This window comes from Canis lupus, chromosome 5, assembly GCF_003254725.2.
Source record: "Canis lupus dingo isolate Sandy chromosome 5, ASM325472v2, whole genome shotgun sequence".
Lineage (NCBI taxonomy): Eukaryota > Metazoa > Chordata > Mammalia > Carnivora > Canidae > Canis > Canis lupus.
Genome location: NC_064247.1, coordinates 9092041 through 9117202, shown reverse-complemented (window position 1 = coordinate 9117202; position 25162 = coordinate 9092041). Strand labels below are relative to the sequence as shown.

Below are 25162 nucleotides of genomic sequence, written 5' to 3'. Positions count from 1 at the left end.
TCACTCTCCCTCCTCCCCTCCCGTCTCCTCCGTTCCCCTTTGAAGTGAGTGGGTTCCCATGGAAACCGTGATGTCCTGGGGAGCAGAAGAGTGGCAGGGAGCTAGGCCTGGCCAGGTGCGAGAGGGGGAGGAGGGCGGCTGGGCTGAGAGGCTTGGCTGGAGAGGCTCTGCTGGGGCGTTGGTTCCCCCCCAGCAGGCTGCCAAGCTCCCTGAGAACGGGGAAGGGGCCTGCCCAGCTCAGAAGTTACCAGCTATTAATGGGGAAAGCTGGGCTGCAGGCTTGAGCCGTGAGGAAGGGGGGGGGAGGGCAGGGGGACAGTGTGCTTGGCTTCTGCGTTTAAAATGCTGGAGAATGGAGCTTTGGGGCGGGGGTGGGGAGGTGGGGGTGGTGGCTGCTGCCCCCTGTGCTTCTCCTCCCTGGCGTGGCTCGAAGTTGAATTGATCAACCTAACAGTGCTTCTGTTTCCCCTACTAGATCAGGAACTCCATGAGGGCAGGGTCTGTGTCTGTTTTATTCATTGGTCCATCTCTGGCACCTTGTACAACACCTTAGAGTCGGCAGCTTGGACGGAGTAGGCACCAAAGCAGTGCTCATTGAATGGATTCATTCAAAAGGCAGTAAACCCCCCCAAAAAAAATATACACTGTTCTAGGCTGGTATGCTGGCCAACGGGCTCTCGGGCGAGGGGAGCGAGAGCCCAGCCCTGATTTGTAGCATGTGCTGATTTGCATGGTGTAAACACTCCCACCACGGCCCATTTCAAGCTACCAAGGTGATACCACTGAACAGAGTTGTGAAGAGGGACCTGGTTGGCTCTTGCCTGCCTGAAGTACACACCCCACACAGGCAGCCACGCTGCAGGTCCACGGTCTCTGATTCAAACAAATCAGTACATCCTTTTTTTTTAAAAAAAATTTATTTATTTATTTATTTATTTATTTATTTATTTATTTATTTATTTATTTATTTAAAGGTTCTATTTATTTGAGAGAGAGAGAGAGAACAAGCTGGGGGGAGGGGCAGAGGAAGAAGCAGACCCTGTTGAGCAGGGAACCTGACATGGAGCTCCATCCCAGGACCCCAGGATCATGACCTGAGCCGAAGGCAGATACTCAACCACTGAGCCACCCAGGTCCCCCTATGTATGTATGTATGTATGTATGTATTTTTTAGAGAGGGAGAGGGGGCAGGGACTGGGAGAGAGAGAGAATCCCAAGCAGGATCCATGCCCAGCTCGGAGCCCGACATGGGGTTCCATCTCACAACCCTTGAGATCATGATCCGAACTGAAATCAAGAGTCAGATACTTATCCTACTGAGCCCCCCAAGCGCCCCCCTTTGTGTGCAGCCAGGGGGAGGTAAACAGGTCAGTACATCATATAATCAGTTCTTTAGATTGGTTTTATTCATGCCCTTAGCCACGCTCCTACATTTCTCGGTCCTCACTGGCCTGTCGGGTCTACCCCTGGGTTCTAAACATAAAATGTTCTCTCTGAATGAATTAATACTTCCACCAGTGCCTGGCACACAGTAGGCATTTGCAATTATGCCTTTTCACCTTAATGCGGTGAATTTTCTTTCCTGGTTTCAACCAGCGTGGTCTGTTTCTTCCCATCTGCTTGAGCCCAGCCCTGCCTCCACCCCGACTTCCCCACCTTCTCCAAGTAGATTCCAAGCCTTTCCTGGTTTCCCCGTTAAAGAAACTCCTTCCTGGCAGCTCCAGAAACCCTGAGTCAAACCAAGCTTCACCTCCTCTGTAGTTTCCTGCTTTCAGAGTCTTGGCCTTTCCTGTGGCCCTTCCAGGTCTTCGTTCGGGACAGCCTCCTCTCTTCTTCTCAACCACAGACTCAGAGCTTTACCCGTGTGAGACCTTGCCCTGGCCGGCTCACTCTGGAGTCCAGTCCTAACTGGACATTTCTAAAGCCCTGTCTGTGTTCCTTGGTCTCCTCTCACCCGGACTGGGACTGGGTCCCTCTAGAAGCCACGCTCACTTGGGGGAAGATCAGAACAGGGCAGTGAAAGTGTTCAGATCGCTTTCTTGAGACCATCCTAGTAGAGGTCACCGAGGCTCCAGGCTTGGCCCTACAACTAGAGGCGTAAGTGCAGCAGAAGGGCCGTGCCGGGCAAGGCAACGAGCTCTAGAAATAGACTTGGTGATCGCTGGCTTTGTCGCCCTGGGCGAGTTAATCTCTCGGAGCCTCTGTTTTCTCAACTGTAAAAAAAGAAAACAGTAACAACTAGACTAACATTAGGGAATACAGGCTAATACCTGACACACAGACCAGTGTTTGCTGCAGGGGGTGGACCGGGGCCGAGGGAGTGAGGACGTTTTAAGCACGAGGGGCCAGCATGCGTCCCCTTGGCCCGCTCAGGATACAACGAAGCAGTCTGGTGCTTTCAGGGAGGTGGCATTCAGGGCTGGGAGCATGGCCTCTGGACCTCGGTCGCCTGGCTCCACCCTTGGCACTAAGCCTTTCTGCCCCCAGTGTCCTCCTCTGTAACATAGGGCTACAAATAATACTACCTCTTCATCAGGGTTGGCAAGAGGAATAAATGAGACAACGCACGTTAGGTGCTTGGTAAGGAATCTTGCATCGGGTGAGAGGGCCGTAGGGGTTAGCTGCTATCAGATGTTTGGGGAAACGGGAGCAGGGATTGGTCAGGGTAGGAGGTAAGTGCCGAGAGGCGAGGCAGCAGACATAGGGCTGGAAAGGCCCCCCAGCTGAGTGGTCTCCACACTGCAATTCAGTTAAACATGCAGGGAGCTCCGCTGTGTGTAAAGCATCATCTTATGTTCCAAGAGGGGTTGTGAAAAAAGACGAATCAGTCCGTGAGTAGGAAAAAGATAGACATAAAGTAGCTATAATATAAACTTGGCACATAGTGCGGAATTGACTGCTAGGCTTCTGACCCACAGTGTGGGAGAGCTGCACTGCTCTTCCCAAGGGAGGCAAAGCCCAAGGGAAATGATGGCCAAGCTGCCTTTCCTGGAGCTGGGCTGGTAAATGGGGTGGGAGGAGCCCCCGGAGTCTGGGGCCTGGACAGAGGGACTGGGTCCTGCCGTGACTGTCCTCCAGCACAGCTGCCTGGCCAGGACCCTGGGAACTGGCACTTTCTAATGAAGTGTCTTTGAGAGAACACTTCCACCTTGTGACCAAAGGGTGTCCTGGCTCCAGTGAGTTGACCCTGGGGCCTAACCCTCTGCCTTCCCTGGCACTGTGCTTGGTCATTCCTGGAATGTGCTGGGTGAGCTGGCCTGAGAAGAATGTGGGAGAAATTCAGCCATTCCAAGCAGAAAAGCCAGGACCAGATGCTCTATGCTAGGGCTTCTAGACGAGATGTTGGGAGCAGATGTTCCAGGCTGCGTTCTGGGCTGGGCTCTGTGGGCTGGGGGCTCCAGCAGACTCCCTGCTCTTGGAAGCAGTTGGATTCACTGGCATCAGAGATAACATTTCAGCTGTTGACTATAGTCAGGGGAGTGATCCTGCTGGAGCCATAATCTGAAAGTAAAACCACGCTCAGTTCTCCCCTGGCACCTGGCAAAGCCTGTTCTCTGCCCCTCCTGCCGGCATCCGAAGGCCCCCCAAGCCCAGCGCAGCCTCTGAACGTGCTGCTGGCAGACACAGAGGTTGCAGCTGCCTGGTCCAGGAAGCAGGTGTGTTCCGAGGCAGTGGGTCCTGCTGCTTCTGCAGCTCACCGGCCCGGCCCAGGCCCAGCTGAGAAGTCCAGGTACCCCGCCAAGACAAGGCACACTGGTAAGAGTTCAGGAGCCTGGAACCCACTGACTTTTATCCTCACAAGGTTATATTCGGATTAAAGGAGATAACCAATGCTAACAGCTGACAGTGCTTGGCATGTAGAAGGCTCGCAGTGAACGGTGGCTGCATTCGTGAGTAGTTACTGTGATTAGTCCTACAGGGGATCTGTCCCCCTCATAAGAGGGAAGACAACCAGCAATTGAGTCTCCTGCTGCTGTGAAGCGTGCAGGATAGAATAGGAGGAGAGCCAGCGGGCTGGGGCTTCTCACCAGGGCTGGACCCGGCCAGTCTTGCCCTTCTCTTAACCCCTCTCTGATTTTCTCAAGCACTAGCCCATTTCATGGTCAAGTGGAAAGAACTTAAGACTAAGACTTCCGTCTAAATTCTGACTCTACCATTGGGCAAATTATGTCACCTCTTTAGATAAGCTGTCCTCCTGCCTCACAAGGTCGACACCAAACGAGAAACCGAAAGATCTGCAAAAATGTCAAAGCCCTCCCCAAACGCACAGAAGCCTTATTATTATGAGAGAAGATTCTTTTTGAAACTCATTTGATAAGACAGAGATTCTCTTGCGCTGCGTTGATCTTGATGCTCGAAGGGTAAACGTGGGGGCTCAGGTCTGTGACCCCCAAGGACGCGCGTGTCTCAAGGGCAGAAGAGCAAAAGGGAGAAGAAGGAAGTGGGTTCAGTGATACACGGGGGAGGGGAAAGAGCACAGAATTCGGAGCGTGGGTACCCAGATTTCAATCTCAACTCAGTCCCTTACTAGCTTGGTATCATTATTTAATGATACACTTCTGGGTTCGTTAATTGGTAAAATGGGAATGAGAAGGATATGGAGTGTTCGGATGCAATAAGGACGTGCAAGAGCCCTTTGTAACTTTGTGTGGGTGTGTGTTTAGTCACTGCCAGTGACCAAGGCAGAAGGGAGAGCGGCCCTCCCCCTGCACCCCCTCCAGGCTGCCTGCACGTGGGGCCCTGGCTAGATCTCTGGTGGCTTGGACAGGAGCTCTGACTGCCCCTCACCAGCTACCCTTGGGAAAGACACTTCCCTTTTCTGCGCCTGAGTCACCTCTCCTTAAAATGAAGGGGCCAGACGTGAGGTCCTCACAGGTCTCTAGCTTTAGGTTGTTTGTATTCGTACCCTTGCAGACTCGCCTTGGCAGTCACTTCATTGAGATCTCACATTTATTATTATTATTTTTAATGTGCCAGGAGGGAGGGGTGTGTAGAGGGGGTGAAGGGATGGGGACAGAGCAGACTGGCCGGCGCTGGGCTCCACCCTTGCCAGGAATGGACCTGTCCACCCACCTGGGGGAGGAGAGCTGGTTGGAGCCCAGGAACCCTAGCAGATGCGATTCCAATTTAGCAACAAGAAGAAGTCCTCTCCAAGGCAACCCAGGCGAACACACCACCCACTAGGCAGGGCTAAAAATACACCCGCATGGCTTCAACGTCACACCTGAGGTAAAAATACATCCAACCAGGAGCTGCTGGCTCCTTCTCCCCCACCCCACTCTGCTCTCTCCATCTGGTGCCTTCGAGGGGAGGGGAAATGGAGGGCCGGGCGAGCTCTTCCTTCACACTCACCCCCTCCCTCCAGGACCCTGCCAGCCCCCACCCCACACACAAGCCAGCAGAGCCCAAGGAACACAGGTCCTTTTGTAGCCATTGTAGCTAGAAGCTGCCAGATGGCAGCGTCTGATCTGAGTCTTGCTGAAGGGATGGATTCTGAGCCCGAAAGAACTTCAGGATTGCGTCTTAGAACCTCCCTTCCCATAGTTCGTTTGTTCCCATTGGTTGATTCACCACACATTTGTCGATCCTCTGTTGTGTGCCAGGCACTGTGTTTGACCCTTGGAAATTCAAAAAGAGATAAGATGAGCTCGTGGACCAGAGCAGCTCACCACATAGTGAGGAAGACAGATCTGTGCACAAACAACTATAGTTAGTAGAATTTAATGAGTGTCATAAGGGAAATAAAAATAAATTCTTACTGGCAGTGCTTTTTTGGTTAAAAAAAAAAAGAGGTTCTGAGTTCTGATAAATTGTACATCGCCTCTCCTCCTCCTCTTTCTGTGCCTCTATTTGAATTGGCACGTGGGCTTGTTTTCCCTGCCAAATGAGTCAGTGGATATGGGAATAGAAATTTATTGGAGCCGATGGTGTCAATGTTGCTCTGAATAAAGAAGGTGCCCACACACCTTTCCAGGGAAATGGAACAAGCATTAATTGATAGCTTACTAAGTGTCAGACACTCTACGTGTCTCTTCATTGAAACCTTACAGTAACCTGCGTGGTAGGTGATATGAGCCCTGTTTTGTAGAAGAGGAAACTGAGCCTCAGAGAAATTCAGTAACTTGCCCCCGAGTCACACAGCTGTCTCACCTTAAAGTCTATGCTTATTTCAGACCACCGAGCTTCTCACCTTAAATTATGAGCGAGGTCAAGATAGAAACCCCAAAGTGCTTCCTATGATGCTTCAGAGGCGGCAATGGTTTTCTTGCTGGAGAGACCCACTAGGAAGCCTTGGTGGAATGGGTGGCATCTTGACATGGATTCTGAAGATTATTACAGGTGACAGGTAGAGATGCAGGAACACAGTTCAGGAGTGGCAGGAGCAAAGGTGGGCGCGAGAAGTCCAGATTGCCTCCGTTGGTGAAGGCGGTCAGTGAAAAGACGAGGGGCCAGGGACCACCCACTGTCTGGCCAAGACCACATTCTCTTTCGACTCTTAAGAAAAAAGTACTGAAGAGAAGTCTGAGGCCATACCCAAAGCACCTGAAGTGTGAACTTATTAGTTCATTGGCATCCAGGAGAACGATAGTTGTGAGAATGAATACTTGTAATGGACCATCAGGCCCTGAATAGATGCCCAGGAAAAAGACGGGCCCGTCCCAGAAAGTGGCTCTAGGGTATTGTCTGTGAATCTCTGATCCCAGTGACCTCTGACCTGAAGCGCTAGAAATAAAGGATCAAAATGCCAGCCCGTGGGTACAGTAGTTTCCCAAGTGGTGGGCCTTTGGCAAGTGGAGACCTGCACTGTGTGTGTGAGTGGAGACTAGGTGGGTAGCTGCAGAGCCAGCCTGATCACTGCCTTTCCCACCTTCGCCCACCTCGCTGGCCACCAGACTAATAATGTCCTCTGGCCCCGACCAGGCCTCTTGTCCCACCAGCTCATCACTGAAAATCTCCACCCAGAAATTTTGCTCTCCTACCAACCATTCCACACCCTGAGCAGTCCATCCCCCATCCCAGCTAGGAAGGGCCGGGGAGGCTCTGGCCCCTGTGCCCTTTGGAAGAAGCAGCCAGGGCTTGGGGACGGGGTGAGGGTTGACGCACAGCCTCCTCTGCCCATCTTCCCCCTAGCCCGAGGAGTCTGGGCTGAGCGAGGTACAGGACAGGCCTAGGGGCTCCAGGGGCAGTGCCAGGGAGAAGAGGGAGACAGCCAGGCAGGCTGCCACACACTTGGCTGGACCCATAATTGAGGTCCGCAGTCCCGGCCAAGGTCACAAGGGAAGGGATGGCTGAGAGGCTCAGAAGTGACGGAGTGGCATGACTGTGAATCACAAGGTTTATCACCCAGAAAGAGAACTCGACACGAATGTGCCCCACTGCGTATGACCATCCTGCCCCCCCCCGCTTCCCCGGAGTCTCTGGCGCTCTGCTCTGCTACGTATCTCTTCTCCGTCTGCCTCTTATGTTTGTCACATCTGAGCTTCCCTGAAGCTCTCTATTTTTTGTATTCTTTCTAACTTTTTTCCTGCCTCTGCTTCTGTATTTCCAGTCCTCTAAGCGGAAAGAAATATGGAAAAAAATGTTTTTTCCCAAAAGCCCAGGTTGTCCAAGGAGGAAGGAAGAGATACAGAAAAGGGTCCCACTGTCTTTTCTTGAGTCCTTCAAACAAAAGGAAACATGCTTCAGCCTTATAGGGGAACTTGAAGTTGGGTCCGAGCATATGAATTACCAAGGAAGTGGTGGTCTCCATCCCTGGAGGCCTTTGAATGTTGGAGAAGCCAATCGGGCCAACCCATGTTGAGAGTACCTGTCCTGAGGCGGGGAGGAGTACGGTGGGCAGGTGGTGTTGAGGCTCGCCTGCCCAAGGAGGCTCTGGGAAGCCTCGCCGGAGAGGGCAGGATTGCTTCGGGGCTGGACTGGGGGCTGCTCCAGGCCGCCAGAGGGAGGGTGGCCTTGGCCACTGCCAAGGGCTTCAGCCCACATCCTGCCCTGTCCCCAGTCTGCTCCCTGGAGGGCGGGGCAGCCCCAAACTGGGCATTCCAGGGCAGCACATGGGTGATGTAAAAAAACAGACGAAGGCAGAAATGTCAGAAGTAATTAAACCAAACGACGGCTTAAACCCCTGTAGAAATCAGTACATCCGGCTTAATCACCTTCCTAAGCCAGCACAAGACTGCGGTTCTACGGAGAGCAGTTCTTTATGTCTCTGGATCGTTAGCGGAAACTGCGTATCTCGCGCTTGATTTTGGTTCAGTTGCTCCTGAGGAGAGGTGATGAGGGTGGGGGATGGGGGTAGGGCCCCCGAAAAGAGAAAAGAAATAATAAAATGTGATTTGAGATCATCTCTTCTTCCCCTCTGCTTGAGCCCCGGCGCCTCCCCTGCTCCTGGCTCTGTCCGCTCTCACGGCTCCCACCCGCCCCCTCCCAGCACCCAGGCAGAGGCACAATGCTGAATGTGCTAAATTAGGCCATTAGAGAAATTCATTTCTCTTTATTAGTCTGTGTCAAATCCTTTTTATTAGTGGCTGGAAACGACCTCTCTTCTGCAGTAAAATGTCATGCCAGTTCACTCCTTTTATTTGTTCTGCACTGACGAGGCTCAAACTCTCACTGAATTAGTGCAGTGAGATTTATTTCCTCCAAATTTTGAACGGCTTAAGAGAGATTGGGGTGGAGGGGGCGGTCAGGCGGGAGGCGACAGGGGGAGAAGAGTGGAGAAAGATCTGGGAGGGAGAAGGTGAGCTCTTATGGAGGTCAAATGTCCTCCACTCTTTGGAAATAAAGTCTAATGGTCATCTTTCATATCTTGTTCATCATAGTCTGGGCACCGGGGACGGAGCTTCCACATTCCTGCTTCTAGCCTCTGAAGGGTATTGACCCACAGTGGGACAGATCTGGACGGCAGGAAGAGGAACTCCTTAAAACCCATCTTAGCTGGCCAAACCGAAGCTCAGAGAAGGCCAGGAATAAAGAACCAGACCCCACGCCTAACTGGAAATGCTTCTTGCCATCCCCCACCTGGTTCAGGCGGGACCATTCACATCCCAGGAGGCTAAGACACCCAGCTCCCATGGTCCCTGACCTACTCACCCCCAGCTTACCCCAGCCTGCAGCATGGAGGAGGCTTCCGGCCTCATCTCCAGCCTTCTGGGGTGATGTTGGAGGGTAGCTTAGAAATATAGGTCAACCCATAGGCCGGGTGGCTGGGCCAGAGGCTGGGGACTGGGCTGGGGACAGCCTTAGAGGAGCCCGCAGCATGACTGCAGCCATGGAACCCAGCTGAGTCATTAAGAAACAGCCTATTTCTCAGTGTGTGTGTGTGTGTGTGTGTGTGTGTGTAGAGTGTCTCAATGGTCCCCGTGCTTGAAGTAGCAGGTAGCCATCTAGGTTTATCGAGGGATCCAGGCAGATAGAGCATGGGAGCCACAGACAGCTCACTGACCCTGGCGAACACTTGTAGGAAAGCCGTGGGCAAGCTCCGGTGCCGTCTGAGCCCCAGGCCTCGGGGACCCAGGGATCAGAGTGGCCAGAAGCAGGAGCCTGGGGAGGGTGTCCATGAGAAGAGAGGTGTGGGAGCTGATAGTGTGGCTCAGGTGGGGGTGGGGGCTGGAGACAGGTGTCCATGCGGGCGTCCATGGGGTCTGCTCTGTGCTCCAGGGGTCCCTGGTTAAATTGGGGTGGGAGGGGGGCAGCAATAGAAAATGTTTCCTTATTCTGAGAGATAGCAGAAGCCATAGAAAATACCCCAGATATGCCCTACACACACACACACACACACACACACACACACACATGCATGCACACATGTTCTGGGGAGATCTGACACCTGGAAGTGAGAAGTTTATAAAAAGGGCCCCTGCTGTCACTCTGCATAGGGAGTGTACGTTGCTCCCCAGTGTGTGTGACAATGCCCCCGTCCTACCTCAGCCCCCACCTCTGGTCTAACACCTGCTTCTCTTCAGCCTCCTCTCCTTCCATTCCCGTCCTGCGTGCCTCACTCCACACACTCATCTGGATTTTGTTCTAGAAACGTGCCAACCTCATTTCTACCTTAAATACTTTGTTTTTTGTTTTTTTTCCTTGTTTGGAATGGCCCCTCCCTCAGATCTTTGCATGACTGCCTCCTCATCACTGGAAGCTTAACTTAAATGTCACCTCCTCAGAGAGGCCCTCCCTGACTACTGTCTGCCCTGCAGGGGTAAGTACAGTGGCAAAAAAGACTACTCTCCCTGCCTACCTAAACTCTAACGCTGGGAGACTCCATCACTCGCAGATCCCTCTTCCCCACCCCACATGCCATTCAGGCTGTGTACACAGAACACACAAACCCCTCACACATACTGCTTGCAAATAACACATAACGCATGCGCACACGCACTGCATACAACACGGGGCATATGCACACCTTACAGCACACCAAATCTGCATCCCGCTTTCATACACACATGTGCACGCATACTGCAAAAATGCGTTGTGTGTGCACACACAATAGCAACGCACAGGCCAGGACACCTGGACAACACTCACACCCGCTCTCATTGGCAGCCAACATTCAACCCAGGTGCACATGTGTGCACACGCATGCACACACATAGACCATCCCCTCCCCATGCAGCCGCTGCCCACCCTCCCTGCAACCAGCGAGGGAGGAACCTGCGGTGACCGGCGGCGGCTGCGGGGCTCGGGCGGGGGCCGCACCCCCACCACCTGGCACGATGCTGCGGATTATTAGTTCCTGGTAATTTAGTGCCCTTGTACAGAGTCGATTTGTGCCTTTCATTCCTAATTGATCTAGTGGCTGTTTAAATGGCAGCAGGCATCTGTTGAGAGTACGAAGGTTCATAAGGCGCAATAATTCATAACACCGTCTGGAATTTGCCTTTCATGTCCCTCAGCTAAACCACTGCAGGGCTCTGCTTAAATTACAGCCACTGAGGCTTTCTTTGGTATTCCACTCAGGGCCAGGAGAATCTTGCATTAAACTGGGATCAGGTTAGATTAGACTATAATATGCTGCGGTATTAGTGGCTGCAAATGAAGACTTACACTGGAGTTTAACCCCTTCACCTGGTTTTCTCTTTGTCTTCAGCCGGACGGGTAAGGGACCCCTGGTTTGCCCTGCCAGCTTCCTCTGGGAGCCCAGGAGATGGGCTAGCTCTTGGGGGCTGCCCACGCGCCGCCTCAGACATCCAGCCTCTTTCCTCTCCAGACTGTAACCTCGGCTGCAGCCTGGGTGGGGGGCAGCTGTGTGTGCAACAGCTCCCAAGACAAGGGTCAGGAGGTGGTGTCCAGGGGAAGGCTGCCCCGCCAAGTGGCTCAACTGAAGCAGGCATGTCCCTCTCCTCATCCGCCAGTGCCCCTGAGCCCGAGCAGAATGCCCAGTCAGTAGAGCTGTGGGTGTGGATGGCATTGAGAGCCTTCTGTCTTATTGCCCAGAATTACCAGAATCCCAGCACGGGGCAGGCCATTAGTGGTTCCCCCATCTGTACACCAACACTGTAGGCTGGATAGTCAGTCTTTCTCTTGCTGTGTTCGTAGCATGTTGGGAGGAAGAAAGCCTGGTCTGTTTGTCTCTGCAAGACGTACTGTGTTCCCCAGTATGGTAGCCACTAGCCACCCTGGCTACCTATTTAAAATTAGTTAAGTAAATTTAAAAGTCAGGGGTCCCTGGGTGGCTCAGTCAGTTGGGCATCTGCCTTTGGCTCGGGTCGTGATCCCAAGGTCCTGGGACCGAGCCCTGCATGGGGCTCCCTGCTCAATGGAGAGCCTGCTTCTCCCTCTCCCTCTGTCCCACCCTCCCCCCACTTGTGTTCTTGCAAGCTCTGCGCTCTCTCTGTCTCTCTCTCTCTAAAATAAATAAATAAATAAATAAATAAATAAATAAATAAATAATCTTTTAAAATTCAGAGTTGCAGGGTCCACCGTCATATTTCCAGTGTTTGTTGGCCTCCCTGGGTTGGTGGCTACCATATTGGGCAGAGGAAATTGTAGAACATTTCGATCATGGCTGAAAGTTCTATCAGACAGTGCTGGCTAGAATGTGCTCTTGGCAGAGACCTGGGAACCAGGCCCAACGCATGTACTTCCTCCTCTCCCAGCAAGCAGGGCTTCATCAAGCAGAAAAAAGCTGGATTGTGTGCTCCCAAGGGGCTGAGGGGAGACCAGAGAGGGATGTGGGCAGACGCTCTTCTGGAATCGCAGTGGAAGGGAGTGAGGCTGCAGGGTCCAGCGTCAGCGTCAGCAAGCTGTGCAAACACCTGCACACATGCTGGATGCTGAGACCTAATTGTTCACACATGCTGCGGGGAAATAAGAATTATGTGCCCTTGTATGTGCAAATAGGCGCACACACATGTAATATGCAGTAAACATTTATTGGGATCCACGTACCTCTTCCAGACTCTGGACACACAGTGATGAAGGAGGTAGGCTCAGCTCCTGCCCTCATCTCGCTCAGAGTCTAGTGAGGAAGGCTGATACTAAAACAAACCATTCAGGGAGCCATCAGCCGCGGTTAGAGGCAGGGGAGTGAAGGAAGCCTCCCCGAGGTGGTGATGTCTAAGCGAGGACCCCGAGAGCCAGTCAGGGACTGAAGTAGGCACTTCAGCTTATGTAATCACAGAACAACACCCACACACTCACACATGCTCACACTCACACTGTCTTCACTTGCTCATTCATCATCAGCCACCAATATTTAGGAAGTGCCTGCTGCCCCACTCACAAGTGTGCAGGGCAGGGTAGGTCCTAAGGATACAATGATCATTAAAACAGGGCCAATCTTGGGAGAGAACAGGGATGCAGATAATCATTGAGTCACGGTTGTGCTAAGTGTGCAATGAGAGGAAGGTGCAGGGAGATTGTATAAATGTAACTGGGGTGTGTGACCCAGCCAGGGGACTCAGGAGAGGTGGCGACACCAGCCCACCGTGTATGGATGAGCATTCGAGCTCACACAGTCCCCCTGTGCACACTTGCAGACACACAGGTGTGCACATCTGCTGCCCTCAGCTGGCTCTACTAACCACTACTGCTCATGTGCAGGACTTTTCTGGATACTTCCTACACTTCCTTCTCGGGTTGACCTTGAGCGGGAAATGGACACTGATTTCCGTGAAGGGTGATACCCCTCATCTCTCACCAAATATCCGCGCAGCTTATCTGACTAAAGAGAAGGGTTAGGCACCCACTGGGGAGGAATAGAGTCCTCGAAGGCCCCAGGAGCTGGGAGACCAGGGAATGAGGTGCTGCCTTCCAGGCTGGCATGGGGGCCTTGGGAGTGTGGGCAAGGGGCCCCCGGTGGCTTCCGAGCCCCGCCAGCAGCAGGTCTGTGTGTGTGCGCATGTGTGAGCTCTTGCTGTCCCCGCAGGCACCCTCTTTTCCCGCTCCTGACGCTGCTGTTTGAGAAATGCGAACAGGCCACCCAGGGCTCGGAGTGCATCACCTCCGCCAGCTTTGATGTGGACATCGAGAACTTTGTCCACCAGCAGGAGCAGGAGCACAAACCCTTCTTCAGCGATGACCCAGAACTGGACAATCTGGTAAAGACCCTCCAACCCCCACCCCGGCTAGGGTCTTCCTACCCTTTGATCCTTCCAAAAGCCTTAGAAATGATCCTTTTATTCCTTCCATTCATTCAACAGAAGTTTGGGGGTGCCCGCTGTGGGGCAGGCACTAGATGCACCCATTCTAGCAGTTGAGAGCCATTTCTGGTTCCTAACCCAAGAGTCGCATGCCCAGGTTTTGCTGCCAATGGCCTTCTGTTCTCTGCACACCTGCATCCCACTACCCTGCCCCCTTTGCAGTGTAGACAGGAGGGAAGGAGGGTCATGGGAGCCAGAAGGTCTGGTGTAGCTGTTCTGAGGATTCCAGTCCTGGCGTGTTAATAAATATGTCTTGGGCCACTCAGAGAGGAGCTGATGGCTAGTGCGCTCCTGTGTGGAGGATGAGGGCAACAGGCATATTTAAACCCATCAGCAGAGAAAAAAGCCTGCAGACACAGTCATGTTGAGAAGGCCAGCGGATGTCCTGTCCATCTGGGCCTAGACTAGGCTCCAAAACCCAATTTATCATCATCCAGATAATCACTACAGGTTTTTAAAAAATATTTATTCCTGGACCCCACACCTGGACACTGTGATTCAGTAAATTGGGTGGGGCCCAAGAATCTACAATTTTTTAAGTTTCCCGGGCAATTGCAATCATCAATGAGATTTGATACCCACTACCACAGGTGACATCTAAAATTCTCTTCTAGCCCTGGGAGTTGTGTTGAAAGAGAGAGAGAGGGGAAGGGAGAGAGAGAGAGAGAGAGAGCAAGCAATAGGGAAGCTGCTCTGTTCATGATTTCATTCATCATGATATATAGTCATCCTGGAATTATTAATTATTAAGCACAATTTTTGATTTTCCTGTGGGCAGATTACCTAGATCATGCATGGTGAATTTGGAAACTCTGCAAAACGCTCCTCCATAAATCAATGGTAGTGCTGACCTCTTGTAGCCAGAGTTTAGCTGATAACCTGCTCCCAAAAGAGAAATAGAATTAGAAAAGCAAATGTGGCACCAAAACAATGTACACACACACACATACACACACACACACTCAGAGCACCTACAGAACAGATTTAAGTGACTTCTATATTATTCTGTGCTGTGAACTATCCACCCCACTGCTTCTCTCAGGAGTCGAGTTTGATATTTCATGGAGTCTGGAAGAGCTGCCGGGAGAGCCCACCCTGGCCTGGAAATTGGTGAAGTGTCACAGTGGGGCTGGCGTTTAGAGAGAAGGAGCACATGCCAGAGCGTGAGCACTTGCCTGCCATCAGGCATGTTAGCTGGTATCTGAGAGCCCTGGGTCTGCTCTGCCCATCCCTGGCCTTCCTTCGCCCCTGGCTGGGCTGGAGCAGCCCCACTTCCCAGGAGCCCAGACCACTGTCTGTCCGGTTCCTTGCAGGCTGGTCTGGCCCTCTCCGGTGTTCAGCTGACCACCATCTCAGAACTGCAGCTCCGAAGTAGGTCTTTGGAATTTAGACCCACAGTAGCTATGGAGCTAGGGGAGGAGGCAGCTTCCTATTCTTTTTTAAGATTCTATTTATTGGGACCCCTGGGTGGCTCAGTCAGTTAGGCATCCGCCTTCAGCTCAGGTCATGATCCTGGAGTGCCTGGAAGGAGCACCATGTCAGGCTCCCTGCTGAGGAAGGAATCTGCTTCTGCCCTTTCCCCTGCTCCTTCTCTAACTCATGCCCTCTCAGATAAATAAAGATTTTATTTATTTGTTTGAGAGAGAACACACGCATGTGTGCAAGAGAGAGAGAACATGAGCAGGGGGGAGAGGGAGAGGGAGATGGAGAAGCAGACTCCCTAGTGAGCAGGGAGCCCAGTGCAGGGCTCCATCCCAGGACCCTAAGATCATGACCTGAGCTGAACGAAGACAACCGAATGAGCCACCCAGGGCCTGTGGCAGCTACTTCTGTGCAAGGCAGAATGGACCTGAGGGGCCGGGACCCACTCCTGACACATGACATGAAAAGAAGCTGAGGCCTAAGTTGGTAGGAAAAAGTAAAATCAGGCTGAGTAAAGTGAAAGAATTGAAGCGTTTATAAGAAGCAGGAGTCCTAGGGTCCTAACGAACCTCACACACCTTGCCCACCACTCCCTGCCAGGTGAAAGTATCAAAGACACCCTGTGAACCGCCTCCTTTTCTAGTATAACCTGGAAAATACCAGTAAGTTGCTGGCTCTGTGCTCTCCCCTCGCTAACACTACCTGGATCTCTCTGGGTTTTTTGTCACCCAAAGAATCAAATTTCTTGATTCAACCCAACAGAACTTGGTCAGGTATGTGCTACATGAGCACCTGACCTAGGGATGTGGATGCCCCGTGGCCCCGGACCTCTGGTGTTCCCTGGTCTTCTCATTCCAGGTGACTGGGCTGGGACTGGTTCAGTGGATGGACCAGTCCTCAGACATCACATCTACCCACGTGGACCTGATTTACTTAAAGGTGTTGGCCACGGTCAATGGCTGGCCTACCGGTCAGGTGTTTAAATAGAGAGTCGAAGGAGCACTTCGAGACACAGGACGGAGCCCGGCTTCACTGAGTGTGTGACTTTCATGATGTAACTCCTTTGAAGCTTGGTTTCCTCATCTGTAGTGCTAAGACACCCATCTCATGTGACTGCAATAAAAAAAATTAACGAGATGGCGCGTGGAACTAAATGTCCTTTAAAAATGGGTGGCATCCAGAAGGTTAATCTCGAAGGCAGTATCGCTAAGGTAAGGAGGCCCACCTCCCCAACCTCTCCTCCTGGCCATCTAAGAGACGGTGGGGCGGGGACCCTGCAACTTTATTTGGGGAGTCCAGCAGTGCCCTTTGCCTCCCTGATTACGGTCCCATGTTGGAAGGGAGCGGCTCAAGAGGCCAACCACAGGGGCCATCATTAGAACAAGAATCATGTAGCCAGCACAGCCGAGATGCACATAATTAGAAATTAGAAAAAGGTCAGATCGCGTCATTATCAGCTCAATCAGCTGCTGAGTGCCACAGCCAGTTAATTTGGCATCTGTATTTTTTACAACCCCGCACACGTAGCCCAACGGACTGTAACTCTTTATCCGGACAGATATACTGCGCAGCGGAGCAGGGACATAAAATGAGAGACCCCAAGCAAATGAGCTGAGATAATTGAGAGATTTATTTTTTATATATATGTGTGTCAGGGCGGCTTTCCTTTGCCCTTGAATATTGACTTTCACAGATGGGATTGTCAGGAGGACATGGGGGGTCCCCCAAAACTTTGTCCCACCCTGGGGCCTCAAGTCTCCCTCTGATCCTGCTCCCTCCCCAGCCCAGACAGCCCATGGGCCCCAGCCCTGCCAGGCCAGCCATTAGGACATAAATCCCACCACCTCCAGCCACTCATTCTCCATTCCTCCAAGCAAATTGCCTCACTGAGCAATCCCAGCCCCTGCTCCCCACTGTGGTCTCCCAGACAAGTTCCCATGGGAACGGGCTGTCCCAGAGCTGCCCAAAGATCAGAGAGGTTCCCAGATCATAGGCCTCCGCGGGAACTTCCCTCCCCTGCTAGCCAGCTGCTCCCGCAGTAGAATCACAAAACACTAAGAGAAAAACACAACCTCAGGGAGAAGCCAATCCAGCCCATCCCACTACCCATTTTACAGATGAGGACACTGAAGTCCAGAAAAGGAAAATGAGTCATTAGGACCAAAGCCCATGTCTGCTGGCTCTCAATACCCTACTCCTTCTGGGGTGACCCCACCTTATTTACAAAGCCCTCATTTATAAATGCCACCAGCATCTCTACACACCCCCTGTCCATCCCCTGGTGCCCACTCTCTGCCCTTCTCTACCTCCCTGTTTCAGGGCTGTGGGTGTGGCTCCTCCCCCCACCGCATGGTGGCTAAGCTGGCGTACCCCCAAACCCCCAGCTGAGCTCCCTCAGGAGCCCCCCCACCCAACCAGTGCTCACCAGGCCCATTTCTCACCTGGCCCACTGATCCCCTGCCTGGACCCAGCAGCCTCTGACTGGCAGTTGGTAAAGTTTGTAAAATTTGCAAGTTCCCCAAACCCCTTTGAAAGGTAAAAGCTTTTTGTTTTATAAAATCTGATTTACGGGCCCCCAGTGCAGTGCCGAGGTTTTATATATTATGCAAGATTTCAAACCGAGGCTGTAAAACGTACGGTTTCAGTTTCATGCATGGAATTTTTTTATGTGTAAATTTTTTAACATTTATGGGGCACGTTTTAATGAGACTCTGGTGTGGCTCGAGGGACAGATTATGGCTGCCTGACCGCAAAGCCAGCTCCAAAATGGGGCCCCCAGGCCCCTGGGCCCACTCTAAAGAGGCAGGGCCAGAGGCCGGAGGCTGTGAATAAGGAGGCACACGAAGGAGCCGGGCCAGAGCCCTGGGCCCGCAGAGACCTCGGGCGGCCCCGATCAGAGTCGTTCACTTCAGGCTTCAGTCCAGCTCTTCACCTACACAGGAGCAGAAAACCTTACCAACACCAAGATAGGGAAAGCTGGGAGAATAATCAAAGCTAGTCACGATTAACATTTATAGAGCGAGCACTTACTAGGTGCAGGTGCCACTGTAAACACCTTACATATATTATCTTATTTAATCCTCTTTTGGAACCCACAAGGTATGGATGTATGATTGTTTCCATTTTATTTATTTTTTTTAATTTTTATTTATTTATGATAGTCACAGAGAGAGAGAGAGAGAGAGAGAGGCAGAGACATAGGCAGAGGGAGAAGCAGGCTCCATGCACCGGGAGCCTGATGTGGGATTCGATCCCGGGTCTCCAGGATCGCGCCCTGGGCCAAAGGCAGGCGCCAAACCGCTGTGCCACCCAGGGATCCCGATTATTTCCATTTTAAAATGAGGAGATTGAGACACAAGGTGAAATCACTTCGTTCAAGATCCCACAGCTAGTCCGAGGCAAAGGCGCGAGTCAGATGCTGCATGGGGCTCGAACGCCAGCGCCCACACTCTTGACAGCCGTGCTGACCTATAGCTGCTGTTCTTCTAGGGCTTTCTATGCATCAGTTCTTGTTTTTAGTTCTTGCGAGCTGTATCTCACTTAACTCCTCAGATCAACGCTGAGAGAGTCACTATTATTATCCCATTTTACAGAAAAAAAAATGGGGAAAATAAAGTGCAGAGATTAAGTAAATTGTCCAGAATTTCTCAGTGGGTGGAAGAAGACCCAAGACAGCCTCCAAAACCCATTGTTCTCGAGCACGCTTCTCTATGTATTTCTCATGGGAGTGCCCCCCACCCCCCCGCCAGGTAGTCATTGTCATCCCCATTTTACAGAGGAGAAAATCAAGGACTAAGAGTCTCATAGCCAAGAAGTTACAGAGCTGGGATTTGCACCAAGTGGGTCTAACTCCCAAAGCCCAGCTCTTCCCTCTGAACCACTTGCTGCCCCAAATTCTGAGGACGCTGGGGGCGAAGTGCCACGTTATTGACTTAAAAGTGATAGGACTTGGGCATGATGGCTTCTGTAGCTGATCATTGCAACCCCCAGTCGTCTGGCAGTTCTCCTATCCCTCGTCTTCACCATTCTCCCACGTCCCATCCGTTGTTCCAGGGACCCTACACTTCCAACAGCTCAGATCCAACTGGTATGGTCAGGGAACCATCCCTGATTAGATTTTAGCTTTGGCTGCCCTCACGACCCACAGGAAATATCTGAACACTTTAAGGAATGAAAGTGTGTAATCTCTTTTGTCTATAAGTGAGGGAGAGGAGTCCTGGCTTCCTAAGTTGCAGAAGAGGGAGAGGGGGAAAGAAGCTGCCCTCCAGGGAAAGGGTGCCCCCCTCATTGCCGCGGGGGACTTAGGTTACCCGTGCTTATTGCCTGTGTGTCCCTGTTGTTGTGAGACTCTAATGAGATAATGATGAGAAAAGCATTTTGCCAATCATAAAGTGGTGTATGTATACAAGCGTTGTGGAAGGCAAGGATTTATGACCGTGAAGTGCAGAAGCCATGATCCTACAAGAGGCCACTTTTTAGCAAGAAACTTGGTGGCAGTGGGGTAGGGGAGAGGATTGGTGTAAAGAATTGGTGTACGAATAGCTACAATGTGCCCAGAAAGTTCGCCTACATTGTCTTGTTCAATTTTCATACCCACTCTACCAGGTAGGTATTTTCATCCTAAATGTTAAGATGAAGTTGAACCACTTGTCCACATTCAGCAGGCAGGAAATAATAGATTTGAGACATCACACCCTGCAACTTCATGGCCAGCGAGTAGCCCCAGTCCTGTGGGACCGGGATGAGGGGTTGGAGAAGCTAGTGCACAGTGATGTGAGACTGAAATGTAAGGTTGCATCTTGTTTTGCTTTTTTTGAAGGGTACTTCTCAGAAGTAAGGGGCTGTTTCTTTATTTTGAAAGAGAAGGCAGAGAGAGAAGCTGGGGGTGAAGCAGGACTTAGGGAAAAAGATTGAGAACACATTCATCACGTTTGATGATGATATTAAATGAAATGGAATTGTTATTGCTCTAGAAGATTTGAAATAACTTTTTGTATGACATTGATCACTTAGAAAAATAGTTTAATAAATCAGAGTTTTATTCTGATTGAGAAGCAAAAACCCGAAACGGCAAACACGTAGGATAGAGAATGATTTACTAAACATAAATACAGGAGGAAAAACACTGGGAATGATTATTTTTCTACTTGCTGAATATGGAATAGCAATAGAAAAGCCAACAGGATATTAGAAATTATTAAAAGAGGTGGAAAAATTATACACATTTGCTTCCCTGTGGTTTCTAAGATACTTTCACATCATTATCTCCTTTAGCCCTCATCAGATCTTGCAAGCTGGAGATGATCATTATCCCCATTTTACAAATGAGGAAGTTGAGACTTGCAGAAGTCATGGAATTGGCCCAGTAACACCCAATTTTGTAAGCAGTGGGCTGGATTCAGGTTGTCTGACAACAACCCCCACAGACTTGCTGCTCCGCTGGACAGCCACCCCCACTAATGGTACAGCCCATCTTTTTCTCTAATATTGAATAGGTCCTACATATTTATTGCCTCAGAATACCATTATGATTTACTCTACCTTCTTAAATCTTTAAACCAAGCCTATTATCCCATAAAAAAGTCATCCTTCAACTGTGCTTTGTTAGACCAAAAAGTAGGTCCACTCTTGACCACTGGGCACCAGATCTGGTGTAAGCTCCTTGTGTATTTTGTTTGAACAAAATCATCCTGCGTAGATTTATTGTGTTTTGTCTTACCTATTTGTACTTTTGGATTCTTTTTAAATAATAATTATTTACTGGCTATGTTTTAAAAATAATTGAATAGATATGTACACCTTTCCACGTGGTGGATGTATGCATGTGGATTTAAAATTAAATGAGTCAATGCAATTTTTATTAAAAATGGAAAATAGTCCAGTAAAGGAAAGCTCAGAAACAGAAAGAAAGAAGAAATGGAAGAAGTAAAGGAAGGAAGGAAAAAAAAGGAAGGAAGAGAGGGAAGAAGGGGAAAAAAAAGAAAGGTTTAAGGAATTAGGGCGATTTTGTCCGAAGGAGACAAAGCCAGTTGGATAATTTATTCAGTCAGATGCCTTGTCCTGTGTGTGACATATAGTGAGACTCAGTGTTTGTGTTGAATGGATAACATTCAGTTAAGGGAGGTGGTGTTGATGGAGTCACTAGATGTTCTTGGTGCTGGGTAAGCACTTCATATTCAGGCAGGAGGAGAGATTCTGGGACATGTAAGGAAGAACTTCTCGATCAGCAGGCTGAGAGACATAGTGGTGGTCTGAAGTGAAGCTTCTGACAGGGGCAGCCTCAGAAGAGAGGATGTAGCCGTGTAGCCTAGAGAGTTTGGACCATCCGCTCACCTGGACGCCAGCCCAGATCATCTCCCAGGGCCCTTCCAGCCCCATCAGTGAATTGAGGGCACGAGTCCTGGTAATGTTCAAGGAATCAAAAACCGGGAAGCCCCTGACAGTCCAACACTCTCTTAACAGTCCAATACCTCTACACTGTGAGGTATTCTGACTCCAGGGGGCTAGGCCAGGAGTGAGAGATGAGAACCCAGAGCAGCCAACGGAGGCAATGTTACCAGGGAGGGTTCTGGAAATCCTAAACTTTAATGTCCCCAAAGCTATTTAGTCTTCCTGGAAGCCCATACTTCCCATCACTGAGCCACCCCACCCCCACCCACCCCACAAATCATGCAGCCTTCAAACTGCTGTTCTCCAGCTACACAAATCCTGAGAGCTTGTCTCGAGGGTGAAGCAACATAAGCCACCTGGCTTCATACGCTAGTGTTATCACTCACCGGCCATGTGATTCTAAACAAGTGAAACTTAGTATCTCTGGGCTTCGTTTTCTTCAATTGTAAAATATGAGCAATAAGAGTACCTGCTCGCAGAGGTGGCTGTGTGGTATAATTACGGCAGGGCATGTGATAGGGTTAACACAGTGCCTGAGACCTTGTAAGAATAAGAAATGTTTGGGTGTTGTTATCAATCAGTCAATGAGCCTTCATTAAACGCTTTATACGGGGCTAATTATTCTGAAAGGCGTAAACCAAGATATCCATGGCCACAGCCAAGTAGGAAATTGAGAGCAAATGTTATTCCAGTACCGAATAATCCATTCTAAAATCAAGATTCCCCTCTTTACCTGGGAGAACACAGTCTCTTTTGGTCTCAGCCCCAGGGAGGGAGCACTCCCTTAGGATAAGACCCGAGGGTTGAGCCCCGCATGAAGACACAGAGCTGTGGGTCTGTCTGAGTGGCACTGAGTCTAATTCCGTACTCCAGGAGCCTTCATTAGTTAAGCACAGTGCATGCCTGCCCATCAGGCAGCCCAAAAGTTAACCCCAGTCACTCCCCACTAGAAATGCCAGTGAAGCTCAGAGAGGAGCGTGGCACTGGTGTCCAGCCATGCCACTCTACTCACACCTGACCAGCAAAATTCTCCGGGAGACATTCCCTGCCTTGTTTCCCAGGCATCAAGATGCTAGCCAACAGCCGGGGGGTGGGGGGGGGGTAGGATTAAACAGGAATTCCCTGTATCCTGCTATTATCCATATCAATGGGTCTCAAAGGGCAACAAGCCCCATTTTTTTCATTTTTCATTTTGATGTAATTATAGATTCACACGCAATTTTAGGAATTAATACAAAAAAGTTCTGATTCTCTTCTTGCATAACTACGTAGTTTCACAACCAGGATATCAACAATACAATCTACCAATCTTACTCAGATTACACCAGTTTACATGCACTTGTGTGTGCGTGTGTGTGTGTGTGTGTGTGTGTGTAGTTTTGTGCCATTTTCTCACAGATCTAGATCTGTGAACACTGATAGTCAAGATACAGAGCAGTTCCTCCCCCTCTCCCCCGCTGGACCCCTGGCCACCACCAATCTGTTCTCCATCTCCATAATGTTGTCATTTCGAGAATGTTAGAGAAGTGGCATCATATAGTGTGTAACCTTTTGAGATTGGCTTTTCTTATTCAGCGTAATTATTCCTTTGAAATCCATCCAAGTTGTTGAGTCTATAGTACTTGGTTCCTTTTTTGTTGCTAAATAGTAATCCATGGCATGGATGTACCACAGTGTCTTTTACCCATTCACCTGCTGAAGTGTAGTTTGGTTGTTTCCAGTTTGGGGCTGTTAGAAATAAGGCTGCTTTGAACATTCACATACTGGTTTTTGTGCAAACATATATTTTTGTCCTCTGGGATAAATCCCCAAGAGTACAATTGCAGGGTGTGTGGTAAGCATATATGTAGTTTTATTAGAAAACAAAACAAACAAACAAAAAAACCCTGTTATACTGTTTTCCAAAGGAGCTGAACCATTTTTCATATCTGTCAGTAATGTACGAGTGACCAAATGTCCATTTCTTTGCCATGGTGTTATCACTATTTTTTTTTTTATTTTAACCATCCTGATAGGTGTGTAAGTGGTATCTTGTTGTGGTTTTAATTTGCATTTCCCTGATGGCTAATGACAATGAACATCTTCTCGTGTGCTTACTTGCCATCTGTGTATCCTTTTCAGTGAAATGTCTGATATTGTCTTTTCCCCCTCTTCGGATTGGGTTGCTTGCTATTTTACTGTTTAAATCTGTGAGCTCTTTACATATTCTAGAAAGAAGTCCTTTGTGAGATATATGGTTTGCAAGTATTTTCTTCCAGTCTATGGTTTGCCTTCTTATCTTCTTCACAGGGTCTTCTGAAGGGCAAACATTTTCAATATCGATGAGTTCTAATTTATCAATTTTTCCTTTTCTGGGTCAAGCTTGTGTGGTCAAGTCTAAGACCTCTTTGCCTACTCTTAGGAACTCATGATTTTCTCCTGCATTTTTGTTCTAAAGGTTTTTATAGTTTTATTGCTTACATTAGGTCTTTGGTGCATGCTAATTCATTTTTATATAAGGTTCGCTTTTTTTTTGCTTGTGGATGTCCAATCGCTCCAGCCTCACTTGAACCACACTTTTTTTGAAAAGCAGCTTGGCAGTATTTATCACAAGCCAAAAGAATGTCCATAGCCTTTTTTTCCTGTCACTCCTGGGAATTCACCTTGAGGAATAATGCAGACGTGTGAAGTAAAAGCTGAAAGCTTGGAAAACAGTCACTGTAACATGTTTTATAAAATTGAAATATTGGAAGTAGCCTAAATGCTCAACAATAAGGGATTGGTTAAGGATGGCACACATGAAATAATAGGCAACAATCAAAAACATATTTACTCAATAATTTTTACCCATTCAACAAATATTTACTCAGCATCCATTGAGTGGTGGTGCCAAGGATAACATGGTGAGCAAATCAGACACCATCTTTCCTTTCTAGAAACTCACAGGCTGGAAAAGGACAATAGGGAAGACAGTGCTGCTGTGTAGAAAAATCCATTTGATAAACTAAGGGGAAAATAGGAAACAAAGTTGTATGGACGAGGTGACTAAAGCCATGTTAAAATAGATGCCTGTAGAAAAGACAAAAAAAAATCATCTTTCTTTTAGGGTGATTGGATCAAAGACAGTTATTTTCATCCCTTACTTTCCAAACCTCCTGTCACACTTTTTCTTTTTATAATAATAACAATGATAAAGAGAAGAGCTCCGATTGAGAAATAGCCTCTTGCCGTGAAGGGTTTGGAGTGTCCATTTGAAGAAGCGACAGGCGCACGTACAACAATCCAAAGGGCACAGAAGAGGCCACCACAGACAGCTAGGTGTTCCAGAGCCCAGCTAAGTCCTGCTGGATGATTCCATCAGTCAACAAGTATCAATGGGGCATCTGCAAGGTGACCTGTGTCACATGAGGCACTCAGAATACATGTTTAAGAATAGACAGTCCCTGACTTCTTGAGGCGCTCACAAGAAACTCTCCTGTCTTCCTCATGCCTACTCAGCACCTCACACTTTTCAGCTTGTACATTCCCTCATGCAATCCTTTCAACAAACCTAGACAGTTGTTAGGGAGGGCATAACTATTTTTCAGACAACAAGGTGCAGAGCAATTACCTGAGGTCGCACAGATGATAAATGGCAGGCCCACAGCTAGAGACCTGGCCTTTTAACTCTATGGTTCTCCGACTCGAGAACGGTTGTGGTAGCAGTGGGCTCAACACACACGAACCAC

The 25162-nt window shown here is 49.7% G+C and overlaps 1 protein-coding gene across 20 annotated transcripts in view; it reads left to right on the top strand.

Annotated features, from left to right (window-relative positions):
* PKNOX2 (PBX/knotted 1 homeobox 2) overlaps positions 1 to 25162 on the top strand; it is a 309171-nt gene that overhangs the window by 250651 nt on the left and 33358 nt on the right. For all 20 annotated transcript variants that reach the window (XM_049109791.1, XM_049109793.1, XM_035715754.2 and 17 more), the window contains one exon: positions 13370 to 13541. In XM_049109791.1, the coding sequence (XP_048965748.1) occupies positions 13370 to 13541 (172 nt within the window). The remainder of the gene's footprint in view (positions 1 to 13369; positions 13542 to 25162) is intronic.